This window comes from Malania oleifera, chromosome 8 (genome assembly GCF_029873635.1).
Source record: "Malania oleifera isolate guangnan ecotype guangnan chromosome 8, ASM2987363v1, whole genome shotgun sequence".
Taxonomy (NCBI): domain Eukaryota; kingdom Viridiplantae; phylum Streptophyta; class Magnoliopsida; order Santalales; family Ximeniaceae; genus Malania; species Malania oleifera.
Genome location: NC_080424.1, coordinates 1,397,231 through 1,412,018, shown reverse-complemented (window position 1 = coordinate 1,412,018; position 14,788 = coordinate 1,397,231). Strand labels below are relative to the sequence as shown.

Below are 14,788 nucleotides of genomic sequence, written 5' to 3'. Positions count from 1 at the left end.
CCAATAGTGACGAATCTTGTAATTCGTCACTAATACTCTGAACTAATACCCTTAACTAAATTTTTTTATATATTCATTAATATTAGTAGTGACGGTTGGTTAATCGTCACTAATAAGTGACTTGTAGTGATGAATTTAATTGGTCACTAATACCATAAAATCGTCGCTAATATTTTCCCGGAAAAAAATTGCGCGAAAATTGTTTACCGCGCAATTTTTAGTGACGAATTTAAAACCGTCACTAATAGTGTTGTTCTAGCGACGGTTGCTAAAACCGTTACTAATGCGTGCACTATTAGTGACAGTTTTGAAGATCCGTGACTAATACAGCACTATAAGTGATGGTTTTAAAACCGTCACTAATATTTTCGTCACTAAAAGCCTGTTTTTTTGTAGTGTTTGAGATGTGGTTTTCACCGTTGGAATCATCTCGACGCGAATTTCAAAATGGTGGGCTCAATTGTGGATTTTGAACAACTTCAAATCTGAGAGAAAATTGAAATTTTTTCTCTGTTCCTCTCTGTTTGGCGGATTTTAGCGTTCTTGGATGCTGTGATACCACTTATGGGTGGAGAGGAACGCTCAGTCACTGGTTGTGACTAAAACCCAGTGAGAATCAATAGCAAACAACAAACACATTCAATTTATTTCAAAACTAAATTACAGAGGAATCAAAACACTCGCTCACTGGCTATTACTCTATCTACACACCACATAATACATTACATAAACACACCTATTTATAGCAAATTGTAAATCAAATAATCAACAATTGTGGGAGTAAATCTTCAATGAAGTTGGGCTCGTAGGTGGAGTAGGTTGCCTACCGACTCTAGAAAAATCAACAGCAGTGGGCTGCCGGCCATCTCCAGTCAAGTTTACTATTTCAACATGAACTTCCCTCCCCTCTCCATTTTAGGTTTGTTTTTCATCCTAAAATGTTCTAGATTCTTAAGATAGTATACATGATTTTTTGGAACTTATTTCTTTGAAAAACATGAGCCCATTTAGTTATGAAATTTTTTATGTTTTATTTTAATTTTTTTCAAGAATTTTAAAAATATAACTTTTTTTGTTTTTTTATAGCTTTGTGACATTTAAAAAAAAATAAAGTTAAAAAATAATAAAAATTTTGACGCTGTTAATTTGTGAAAAATAGTTTTTTTTTTTAAATTTTGAATTAATAACAAAAATATCACTTTACTTTCTAATTTTATAAATTTATATAGAAAAGCACATGAATATATATATATATATATATATATATATATATATTGTTTTTAAAATTTATGATTACATACATAATTCATGAAAAATTTTAAAATAAGATATCATTTTTGTAATTGTTAAAAAATGAAAAATGAAAATAAAAAATGATGGTTAGTTGAGAATTTCTTTATTGTCTTTGTAGTGATTAAAAAAAAAATTAATTAATTAATTAAAATTAAATAATTAAATAATATAATATTTTATATATATATATAATTCATCCTAAAGGATCTTATCCTTCAGGAGAATGTCATTCAGAACAACAGAGGCCGCCCACTCTGAAGCCGTCACACTCTCATTCGTCTTCCTCCTCTCTCATCTCAATTTTCTCGACAAATATTCGGTTGATTGAAAAATGGAAAATATCATTGGGTTCCTATCCTGCCACCAACATTCCTATCGGAGTGGATTTGTCGTAGGAGTAGCGTAGGCACCACTCCTAGGGAAAGTTACACTCTCTCTCTTTACTTAATTTATTTTTAAATTTTCAACTAAATCAACGATTTGGCACCACCACGGGATCCTAGTCTCGATCTTCATCATTTTGGCCAGAACAAATTTTCAATTTGGAGGTCTAGGCACCACTGCAAAGTGGGAGTGAGATTTAGGGAATTAAGAAAATTGGTTATTTTAGGGAGTTTAATTGTTATTGGAAATTTATGGGCCTAGTAAATGTTAAAATAATATTTTTTTTAGGGTTGATTTAATTAAATTAGGATTATTGAATTAGGATTCGGGTGAGCTCCGCAAGCATCGTTTTAGGGTTCCTTTTGGTATAGTTCAGGAACCAGGTAAAGGGAATATATTAAACCAGAGTTTTTTTTAGGAAATAACCGATCAAAAATGGAAATTTTATGTGTATATGTATATGGTTTCACGTGAGTTCTGAAAAGCCGATCGTTTGAATTGTAAATTTCTAAGCATAGGAATGTGCTACTAGATATTATTTGCGAAAATGGAAAGTTAAAACGACAGATTTTCTAGATAATTGTGTAAAAAATTAAATGCATTTTTTCAGTATATTAATGATGAATGTGGGTTGGCTTATTTTAGAATAAACGTATGAAATATGTTGTTAAATTGTGTGGCATGAGTAAAATGAACTTTTTGTGTTGAATTATGATATATGTATGAGATGCAGGAAATATTGAAAATGTATTAAGAATTAAAATGTGATATGATTTATTCTGCATTTGTTTGAGAATGTTAAAATACAATGTATGATTTGAAAACTCCGGTGGACTAGAATAAGCACAGTACTGTTGCGGGTATTTTTGGTAGCACTAGTGCACCCACACGTCTTAAAGAGAGTATGGAGATGAGATGGACGATTGTGTTGGGAAGGGTAGGGTCTCCCTGCAGTCTAGACCAGTATGAGAACGGCCAATCAGGCCTACAGATAGTAGAATGTATTGATTTAACTCTATTGGGCCAACCAGAGTTAAGTCCAGCCTTCGAGTTGCACAACCCGTTATAGGGTGGAAGCATGACAGTGATTTCTCCATCGGTATAGAGAGTTCTAAATACATAATTGTTAATTTAACCAGTGATAATATGAGAACAATAGATATGTGAATATGTGTGTTTTTATTTTCTTCCTCTAAGTGTGTGTATATGTGTGTTTTTTTTTTTTCCTTTTCACTATAGACCCCATTCTTTGTTTCATGTGCCACTCTTCCTTCGTGATTTGCCTAAGCTCTTCATTTTGTGCATGGACAAGCTAATCTTCCTCCCCCTCCCTTCGCTTTAGGTTTGCTTTCATTCTTAAATTGCTCTAAATCCTAAACATGATATATAAAATTTTTAGAACTTATTTCTTAGAAAAATGAGGATTTTTTTAGTTGTGGAAAATATCTTTTTTATGTTTATGTTTAATTTTTAAAGAATTATAAAAATACAGCTTATTTTTCAGCTTTATGACATTTATATAAAAAGTTGAAGAGCAATAAAATTTTGTGAAACTATTCACTTGTGAAAAATAATTTTATTTTTCATCTTTAAATTTTCAATTAATTACAAAAATGTCACTATATTTTCTAATTTTCTAAATTTATATAAGAAACTACTTGGAAAACATATTTTTACTATTATTTTAATATATGATTTTTTTTTTACATATTTTTAGAAAATTAAAAAACAAGATGCCATTTTTTGTAATTATTTGAAAACCTAAAATGATGATTAGTTGAGAATTTCACCTTAGCTATTTTTGTCTTTTCTTCCGGCATTTGTTCCTTATCATTTTCTTTTTTAACATTCTTGCACTTTATGTCTTTCTCTTTCCTCTTTTTTTCTCTAATTCTCCTCTTAGTATGTAATTTTATTATTATTTTACCTCATTCCTTGTCTCTTCCTCTCCCCCACTATGGTAGCTCAACTATTACTCATAAATATGCATTTTGTACACAAGGAATGCACACAAAAATATTTGTATTGCAAGAAATTTATTTTTGATATATTCTCTTAATTAACTTTTGAATGCGATACATCACAGTGCTAAATAGCAATTGACATACAAACCCAAACATTTTATTTTAGTGATCACTATATGTAATACTAGATTTTATGTAAAATTATGTGAGCTCCATATTGGGGTTGAAGAGTTATATGATTGTGAGGGGCATGTGCATAAGATGGAGATAGCTCAAAAGAGAAGCGTTGTAGGATCATTGACAAAGCTATTTTTGCTTCCACGAGTGCAAAATTTTGTCCGATACATATTCGTGGTCCATAGCTAAATGGGAAGAAAGCTGCTTGGTTGTTTGTTGCCTTTAAAAACCCTTCGGACAACCTTTCTGGCTTAAACTCTTTTACATCATCACCCCAAATTTCACGATCATGATGAAGTAGGATAAATGGTAGTGAAAGTTGCACTCCTGCTGGCAAGCATAATTCTCCTAACTTGGTCTCTTTGTAAATAGTTCGAACAACCTCAGTTGCTGGTGGGTATAACCTAAGCACCTCATTTAAAATCATTGTGACCTATCACACCAATATTAAAAGCATTAGTAGAAATTTATCATTTTACCTTATAGATTGGTAGTATGAATTTAGAAGTTTGGATTTAGATTTGTGTGGATTTGGACAAAATACAATAAAATTTGTATTGAATTTTTTTCAAACCCACACAAATTATAATTCAAGTCTCGAAATCCATGCTCCTAACATTACCTTATGCGTGGTTTTATGTGTTTTGATGAATGTCAATAAAAATTTAGAAAGTGGCTTCTTACAGTCTTGAGTTGACTTAAGCCATCAATGTCTGGTTCATTTTTCCCAAAAACTTGGAAAACTTCTTCTCTTGCACAGGTTTGCCAATCAGAATGTTTGCATAGCAAAATGATTGCCCACACAAGAAAGTTTCTAGTAGTCTCTTGGCCAGCAAAATAGAACAATTTGCATTCTTCAATCACTTCGTCAATGCTCATCACCATCTCTTTCTTGTTTTTGCATTCCTCGAGTTCTTTAAGATTGGATTCCAAAAGTATTCCCAAGAAGTCATCGTTGTTTCCTTCTCCTGCTCTCATTGCCTCCTCCCTTTTGCTAATTATACCTCTCACTATGGCTCTCACTTCATTGTTGATTTCTTTCATCCTTAGGTTTGTCTTAGTTGGCACAAACCTATATACTCATCCATGAATGCATGAACAAATTAACATTCTAGTAATTAATTATGCATGCATGCTAGCAATTTTAAAATATAATTTATACTTTAATTAAAATCTAGTAATGGAATTTTAATGTCATTTAAAAATTAGTATATACCTCCATCCTGGGATGTAAGTTGACTGCATAACTTGAATTAGATAGGTTAATTGCTCTCTTTGAAGTTGGAATACCCTTTTTCCTTCTTCATAGCTACTGCCAAATGCTGTACGTGAGATGACGTCTGCTGTCAAATTTTCAAGGTATGGCCACACATCCAATTCGCACGACCCACTTTTCATCACCACCATCTCCCATTGTTTCAAAATCTCGTTACAACTCAAACGAAATACAGGTATCATATTCTATGACATGAAAAAGGGGAAAAATATTATTATTGTCATGATACATGGAAAACTATAGTTTGAAGTATTGTCATGTATTAAAATACTCAAATTGGTAAACTCTGTCTTCACTAAATGTCCAATTGCATTGGCTTGTCCTTTAGAAGATATTGATCCCAATAATAAAAGTTTGAATTTCATATTGAAGGTTTGAGGTTTGAATCTTAAGAGGAGTCGAGAAAAGATATAATATGGGAAATGAATTATTGACACCAAGCTAAGCCATGATGAGCCTCTTGAATGAACCCAAAAAAATAGATTTGCCTCAATTAATAATGCAACAAAAAGCTACTTTAAAGAGTCCTGCACAAGGTCATGTTAATGTTAATTTGTTCTTGTGCAGTACATATATTGTTAAAAACATTATATGTTGACAGACAACACACGGAATATATTATATTTGATAGTTTGTAATATGATCAGAATACATTTTATATTTCATAGTGGATAAGGATTACTCATGGAAACATGCCTCTTAATATCCTTTCATTATTGCATCTTTATGAATGTAAATTAGATAATATTTAATTGGAAAAATAATATCAAGAAATTAAGATTATCTGGAAATTAGATTTTAACCAATAACTTATTTAATGTTTACTGACATTTTGGAAAATTAAAAAAATTAGCAAAACATTTTATTAACTACTAAAAATATCAAAATAGTTAGGGCTGTAAATAAACTCGTTGACAATCAGAAGTTGTCAATTTGGTTTATTTGTCCTAAAAATATTAACAAGATATGATGTTAGTTTTTTCAATTTTCAATTTTTTATTTTTTAGCTTTCATTTTTATATTTTATTTTCATAATTTTTTAATATTCATACAAAATGACTCGGAATGAGTCCTAAGTGGCTTTAAACATATATGGGAAAATGTGAAATTACCTTTAACTTTTCTAAATGGAATGCTGGGTTCATTATCTTTCTCCGTTGAGTCCATTGTTGACCTTCTGAGTTTACGAGTCCATTTATTAGTAACTTTTCGATTGGATTTGAGTTTGGTTCTGAAAGATATCGTGGTTGAACAAAATGTCCTTGATCAATTTAGGGTCCATTATGGTCACCCTTGGAATGGGACCAATCCATCTAAATGACTTCTTACCAGTAATTTTCAAAAAATCATTTGCCAATGTTCAATAGTTTAAAGCACAAAAACATGATAAAACCAACAAAATAACTAATAAGCACAAAAAAATTTAAGATATTTCGAACCATAATTGTGAGATCACTAATCTAATCAAGAGACTCGCATAGCATAGCTAAGAGGGTAGTTACCACGAAATTAACAATGAAATTATTCTTCAATCCTTAACGTTATTTTTTGAATTTCGGGATATACTTTTTTTCTAAGTGATTTAATGGGAACGGCCCTAGTATTGAAATATTTTTCAATTGAAAAATATAAATGCACACATGCCTAGCATATGTCAATTTTAGCTCTCCCTAAATATTTTTAAAATAAAAATGACATCAAACTAAAAAAGAAAATTTAGAAGTACAGACTAATTAGTAAAGCAACTAATAAGATAAGAAACTAAGCAAGATAACACAACCATTTCTAACTAAAAGTAATTAAATCGAATTAACAAAAGAAGTGAGAGCATGGAAAATTAACGTAGCTATAGCAAAGGGAGAGAGAGAGAGAGAGAGAGAGAGGAGAGAGAGAAGAGAGAGAGAGAGAGAGAGAGAGAGAGAGAGAGAGAGAGAGAGCATATTTCTGGGAAGATAAGAAACTAAGGAAGATAACACACCCATATCTAATTAAAAGCAATTAAATTAAATTAACAAAAAAGTAAGAGCATGGAAAATTATAGCCACAGCAAAAACAGAGAGAGAGAGAGAGAGAGAGAGAGACCATATTTCTGGACAGTATGCCAAAGGGATGAGTGAGGACGCTTTTATAGATGAAGATTTTCGTTTCCCCTTTTTGTTTTTTATTGTTGGGGATGAGGTCAAATTATGCCATGATGCGTATATGCACCTCATGTTTAATTTTTATCCAATTATTTATTATATTCTTTTTTTTTTTTCTGGGTTTATGATTAAAATTAAGGAAGACTTGGATTTGCCTTTAGCTGTAGCTTATTAATTAATTCTTTTTATTTTGGCCTGCAGTAAAAATTATATAAGAATATGACTCAAACCTAAAACCATCCTTTGCTATTTTCTACGTTCTAGATAGGGTAATTATAACTTATAGGCGCGTAAGAATAGTCATTCTAACTTTTGGTTGGAGCAAGTAGGAGAAAAGATATAATTAAAAATTAAATAATAATGCATAATATTGATTAAAAGATTCGAGTTAAAAGAAGATAAAGTTGAAATAAAGTATTTTTTACAAGATGTATTTGTTGCATATTGTCTTTATATATTCTTTGTACTTAATTTGTCATCTCATAAATATGATTTCTTTGGAGGCCGTTTGGTATCACTGTCAAAAATTTAAGAAACGAAAACCAAAAAATAGAAATAAAAATTAAAAACTAGAAAATAGCAACTTGTTTGATTAGTGTTTATAAAACTAATAAAAACTAAAATTTTAACTAAAAATGCTCATTTTTATCTTTAAATCAAACAATATTTTAAAAAATATGATTAAAATAATAAAATTACAAATAATAAATATTAAACAATTACCATATTAAAAATAAAATTTATTATAATTATTTGTTCTACTTTCAAAATTTACTTTACAATAAAAATAGTAAAAACATTTTGTAGTGGGCTTTATTATAATTTTTTGTAAGTTATGCGTATTTTTATTTTAATTATATTTAAATTCATATGATCAATTAATTTTGTTTTTAATTTAATCAAAAGTGTATAAAATGAATAATTTAATTCAAAAAAAATTATTTTGGGATATAAAAATTTCTGACAATGGGTTGTTAAAATAATTGAAAACTATCAAATTTGATTTTTAATTTTTTTGACAAACATCTGAAAATTGGCAATAGAAATAAAATATTGACAACACAAACAAACCCATTTTTATAATCTATTTTTTTTTCCATGGTAAAAGAAACAGAAATAGAAAACAAAAAACAACAAGAAGACCAAATGAACCTTTGGTTTACAAAAATATTCTTTATATTTAAGAATGTTCATGGTAATATTAATACAGTGAGAGAAAGATAAAGTTAAAATAATGTGTTTCTAGAAGATTTTATTTGTGGTACCATACACTATCTTTATTCTTTGTATTTAATTTACAAGTTTATAGATCTATGTACGTATTGGGCTCCATAGTTTGACTTTACTCTATTTTAGATTGGATCAAGATTGGATTGGTCGACTCAATTTCAAGATTTGAAAATTTTGAAGGATTGCACAAGGGCATTTAATAGAGCTTCTTTTATTTTATATTATTTTTTATGTTTTATGTTTTATAATTAACATCATATACATTTTTATAGACTTAAATTTTGTTTGCAGTTTAAAATTTTTCAAGTGAAATCGAGTTCAACAAATACTCAAATAACTTTATTAATTGATGAACAAATATATGGACTGTATTTTAATGGTGAGTGGAACCCTCATTCCACTAACAAAGTGGGTGGTTGATCTCCCATGGAATGGCAATCACTACCTATATTTCTGAGCAGTAATTTCCTATATCATGATACACACCTAATTATGATTTGGCATTTTATATTAAGAAAAAAGATGAAATCAAGTAGCACTTTCCAAATGAATTAGTATTTTTAAAATATATTTCATATGTAAATTATACCATTTTTAATATTATATATGTGTGTGTATGTGCTTTTCCCTTTCCATGCAACTGCTGAGGAATTGGGCTTATTCCTAGAAGGGAAACAATTTCCGGTCAAAGGAAAGCAGTTGGAACTCACAAGTAAGGGGGAGATTGTTGAGAATTCTACTAAGTTTGTCCCACATTGAAAATTTGAGTGAATGATGGGTGCTTATATACAAGGTTGGACCCAAAATGTAATAGGCTTAAGTTTTTGGGTCAAGTTGGTGTTCACGCATGTATATCAAGCGCACTCATGGGCTTTTCCGGTGCTAACAAGTCAATGATTACCTATTGACTCTTTGAGTTCTGTTATTGAATTAATTAACAATTAACACTAACAAAAAAAAAAAAAAAAACACTTACAACACAGAGAAATGCATGTAAAGAATCATTTAAACATAAAAGTCACCTTTGAAAGTATAAATTTTAGAGTTTGAATAAATGAATTAGTATTTTTGAAATATATTTCACATGTAAATTAAATCATTTTTAATATTATATATGTGTGTGTATGTGCCTTTCTCTTTCCATGCAACTACTGGGGAATTGGGTTTACTCCCAGAAGGGAAACAATTTCAGATCAAGGGAGAGCAGTTGGAACTCACAAGTAAGGGGGAGATTGTTAAGGATACACTTGTGAGTTTGTCCCACATTGAAAAATTTGAGTGAATGATGGGTGCTTATATACATGGTTGGACTCAAAACCTATAGGCTTAGACTTTTGAGTCAAGTTGATGTTCACACATGTGTATCAAGCGCACTCATGGGCTTTTCCGGTGCTAACAAGTCAATGATTACCTATTGACTCTTTTGTGTTTATTTAGCTACCAACCTTTAAATATTGAACAATCCTACTTTTTGAGTTCTATTATCGAATTAATTAACAATTAACACTTAAAAAAAAAAAAAACTTACAACACAGAGAAACGCATGTAAAGAATCATTTAAACATAAAAGTCACCCTTGAAAGTATGAATTTTAGAGTTTGAATAAATGAATTAGTATTTTTAAAATATATTTCACGTGTAAATTATACCATTTTTAATATTATATATGTGTGTGTATGTGCTTTTCCCTTTCCACGCAACTGCTGGGGAATTGGGCTTACTCCCAGAAGGGAAATAATTTCCGGTCAAGGGGGAGCAGTTGGAACTCACAAATAAGGGAGAGATTATTGAGAATTCTACTTGTGAGTTTGTCTCACATTGAAAAATTTGAGTGAATGATGGGTGCGTATATACATGGTTGGACCCAAAACGTAATAGGCTTAGACTTTTGGGTCAAGTTGGTGTTCATGCATGTGTATCAAGCGCACTCATGGGCTTTTACGGTGCTAACAAGTCAATGATTACCTATTGACTCTTTTGTGTTTATTTAGCTACCAACCTTTAAATATTGAACAATCCTACTTTTTGAGTTCTGTTATTGAATTAATTAACAATTAACAAAAAAAAAAAAAAAACACTTACAACACAGAGAAACGCATGTAAAGAATCATTTAAACATAAAAGTCACCTTTGAAAGTATGAATTTTAGAGTTTGAATAAATGAATTAGTATTTTTAAAATATATTTCACACGTAAATTATATCATTTTTAAAATTATATGTGTGTGTATGTGCTTTTCCCTTTCCATGCAACTCTTGAGGAATTGGGCTTACTCCCCCAAGGGAAACAATTTCCGGTCAAGGGGGAGCAGTTGGAACTCACAAGTAAAGGGGAAATTGTTGAGAATTCTACTTGTGAATTTGTCCTATATTGAAAAATTTGAGTGAATGATGGGTGCTTATATACATGGTTGGACCCAAAACGTAATAGGCTTAGGCTTTTGGGTCAAATTGATGTTCACGCATGTGTATCAAGCGCACTCATTGGCTTTTCCGGTGCTAACAACTCAATGATTACCTATTGACTCTTTTGTGTTTTATTTAGCTACCAACCTTTAAATGTTGAACAATCCTACTTTTTGAGTTTTGTTATTGAATTAATTAACAATTAACACTAAAAAAAAAAAAAAAAAAAAACACTTACAACACAGAGAAATGCATGTAAAGAATCATTCAAATATAAAAGTCACGTTTGAGAGTATGAATTTTAGAGTTTGAATAAATGAATTAGTATTTTTAAAATATATTTCACATGTAAATTATACCATTTTTAATATTATATATGTGTGTGTACGTGCTTTTCCCTTTCCATGGCAAATCCTATTGTTTATATTTGGCGTGTCATTCTCCTTTCATGATTTGTCCAAGCTCTCCTTTTGGGCGTGGACAAGCCGAACTTCCCTCCCCTCTCCATTTTAGGTTTGTTTTTCATCCTAAAATGTTCTAGATTCTTAAGATAGTATACATGATTTTTGGAACTTATTACTTCGAAAAACATGAGCCCATTTAGTTATGAAATTTTTTATGTTTTATTTTAATTTTTTTTTTCAAGAATTTTAAAAATATAAATTTTTTTTTTTTTTTTTTTTTAGATTTGTGACATTTATAAAAAAATGTTTAAAAAATAATAAAAATTTTGTCGCTGTTAATTTATGAAAAATAGTTTTATTTTTTTTATTTTTTAAAATTTCAATTAATAACAAAAATATCACTTTACTTCTGGAGAATTTCTTTCAGAACAACAGAGGCCGCCCACTCTAAAGCCATCACATCTTCCTCCTCTCTAACCTCAATTCTCTCGACAAATATTCGGCTGATCGAAAAATGGAAGATATCATTGGGTTCATATCCGGCCATTGACATTCGTACCGGAGTGGATTTGTTGTAGGAGTGGCGTAGGCACCACTCCTAGGGAAAGTTGTACTCTCTCTCTCTCTCTCTCTACTTAATTTCTCCTTAAATCTTCAGTTAAATCAATGATCAGACACCATCACGGGGTCCTAATCTCGATCGTCGTCATTTTGAGCGGAACAAATTTTCAATTTGGGGATCCTAGGTATCACTCCAAAGCGAGAGCGAGATTTAGAGATTCAAGAAAATTAGTTATTTTCGGGAGTGTAATTGTTATTTGAAATTTATGGGCCGAGTAAATGTTAAAATAGTATTTTATTTAGGGTTGATTTGATTAAATTAGGGTTATTGAGTAAGGGCTCGGGTGAGCGTCGCAGGCATCGTTTTAGGGCCCCTGCTGGTGTAGTTTAGAAAACTAGGTAAGGGGAATATATTAAACTAGGATTGTTTTAGGAAATAACAGGTAAAAAATAGAAATTTTATATGTATATGTATATGATTTTCATGTGAGTTTTGAAAAGCCGACCATTTGAATTGTAAATTTCTAAGCCTAGGGCTGTGCAACTAGATATTATTTGCAAAATGGAAAGTTAAAACGATAGATTTTCTAGATAATTGTGTAAAAAATTAAATGTATATTTTCAGTATATTAATGTGGATAGACTTATTTTACAGTAAACGTATGAAATATGTTGTTAAATTGTGTGACATGAGTAAAATGAAGGTTTTATATTGAACTATATATGATATATGTATGAGATGCAGGAAATATTGGAAATGTATTGAGAATTAAAATGTAATATGATTTATTCTGCATGTGTTTGAGAATGTTAAAATATAATGTATGGTTTGAGAACTCTGGTGGACCAAAATAGGCACAGTACTGTTGCGGGTTTTTTTTGTAGCGCTAGTGCACCCACACATCTTAGAGAAAGTGTGGAGACAGGATGGTCCTCCTAGAGTCTAGACTAGTATGGGAACAGCCAATCAGACCTACAGACTGTAGAATGTATTAATTTATCTCTAGTGGGCTGACCAATGTTAAGTCCAACTTTCGAGCCGCACAACCTGTTATAGGGTGGAAGCATGATAGTGATTTCTCCATTGGTATAGAGAGTTATAAATTATTGTTAATTTAACGAGTGATAATATGAGAACAACAGATATGAGGACAACAAATATAAGAACAACAAACGAGAATGATATAAAAACAGAGAAATGTGAAAGCTGAGAACATGAAAAGATGAATAATACAAAGATAATAGCATACAGAGTAATGTAGTAAAGTATGTCGTGATGTCTCAAACCCTTCCAGAGAATCACTCTGGAAAATGTGGGTGTGGTTGCGAACTGGGAAAATGGATGTGTGATTTGAACAAGATTTTTCTTGGAAAAATAATGTGTGATGGAGTCGCCACTAACCTTTTGAAATATGGTTAGAACACTTAATTGCTACCCCATTATCGGTAGAATCGGTCTGCGTTACCAGAGTCAGGCTCGAGAGTACGGTTACGCGAGGGGAAGGTATTAGCACCTCCTACGCGCCCGTTCTTATGAATGGTACCAAATTAGTCAAAAATTATCCCAAAATAAATCTAATAAGCCTTTAAAAATTACTCCCTTTCAAAAATTGAAAGAATGGAAATACTATATAGGCATTACCTCATAACTGGGGCAATCCAACACTCGGAAGAGTCCATGCCCTTTGTTGCGATCATCGAAATGGAAAATTGAGAAAATAGGATACAAAAATACACTCTAAGAGTTTTGAAATCAGTAGGATTTTCTAAATATAAAAATAGTATTCCAGGAGGTTTTCAGACTCCTTCAGGACAAAAACAGACTTCAAAAATATATTTTATGATTTTTTTAAGACTTTTCTAGATTTTTGTGATTTTTTTCAAGTGAAATTTTTTTTTTTTTTTGAACTTTTAGATTTTTTGGTGATTTTTAAATATTTTTCTCGAAATAATTAAATAACAAAAAAGGAATTAAGGCAAATTCTGCAAAATTTGAAAAAAAAAAAAAAAAAAAGGAAATAACATGGAAGGCTAAACCGGTTTTATATCGGTTCAGAAGACCCAACCAGCTCGGGAAAGAATCATTTCAAGAAGGGTCGACCCGTTTTAGGCCCGGTCAAGGCCAAGTCAACCCGCGGCGCTCATGGGACGCGTGTGAGAGGGACAAAGTACCATAAATAGTCTTCATGTCCCAAAAATATTTTTTTAATTTTTATCTTTTCTATTTTTGGTAATTTTCCATATCTCTCTAGTCTCAAATATCAAAAAGATAAATAATGAAAGTCAAACCAATAATATTTTCTGAATTTCCTCCTAAGTTTTTCCTTTTTATGATTTTTTATGTCCCTACAAATGTACAATAATCATAAGTATACATACAAAAATGATGCAAATAGGATGAAGTGAGATAGAATATCATAATACATGTGTGTGACGTGCATGCATGGGATGTTTGGGTGTGTGAGTGCGTGATGCATGAATCAAGGTGTGCAGGTGCGTGTAGTCAGTGGGTGATGCGTGAATCAGTGTGTGCAGGTGTGTGTAGTGAGTGTGTGCAAGTGGGTGATGCATGAATCAGTTTGTGTGCAGGTGTGTGTGTCCGTGTGTGTGGTGTGTATTTTAGTGTGTGAAACAGCGTGTGCTCCTGGGTGTGAGCGTGTGAAAGTGTTATTCGGGCTCAGCTGGCCGAGATCGAACCACACATTATGGCAATCACGTATTTAAACCTCAACCAATTAACAGGAAAGCATGTCAGGAGGTTCATCAGGAAAGATTGCAACCGGAACGATACCTATATGCTCCCGGAGCTAAAGAAGAGGGAGGCCTCCGTGAAACCGATAACGAGCAACCCAAATGCCAAGCTAAACCAGACTACAGCCTTCAACCTAAAATAAACCTCACGAAAACAATTAGGCAACAAATTTGAAATCGAACTCTAAACCTCTAAAATAGA

At 31.3% G+C, this 14,788-nt stretch overlaps 1 protein-coding gene across 1 annotated transcript; it reads right to left on the bottom strand.

The window, feature by feature from the left end:
- Window positions 1–3,696: 3,696 nt before the first annotated feature.
- LOC131161470 (cytochrome P450 CYP72A219-like) lies at window positions 3,697–6,425 on the bottom strand. Its single transcript, XM_058117250.1, has 4 exons — window positions 6,207–6,425; window positions 5,035–5,279; window positions 4,503–4,890; window positions 3,697–4,251 (listed from the first exon to the last, which is right to left on the bottom strand). Exons 1-4 carry the CDS (start codon window positions 6,237–6,239, stop codon window positions 3,826–3,828), a joined length of 1,092 nt encoding a protein of 363 aa, XP_057973233.1. The 5' UTR covers window positions 6,240–6,425; the 3' UTR covers window positions 3,697–3,825.
- Between the last annotated feature and the right edge of the window lie 8,363 nt (window positions 6,426–14,788).

Coding starts and splice junctions, on each gene's coding strand:
- LOC131161470 (XM_058117250.1), bottom strand. CDS start 6,239: ATGAACCCAGCATTCCATTTAGAAAAGTTAAAG. Junction 4,891..5,034: donor ACTTACATCCCAGGATGGAG/GTATATACTAAT, acceptor ATGAGTATATAG/GTTTGTGCCAACTAAGACAA. Junction 4,252..4,502: donor GCTTAAGTCAACTCAAGACT/GTAAGAAGCCAC, acceptor TTGGTGTGATAG/GTCACAATGATTTTAAATGA.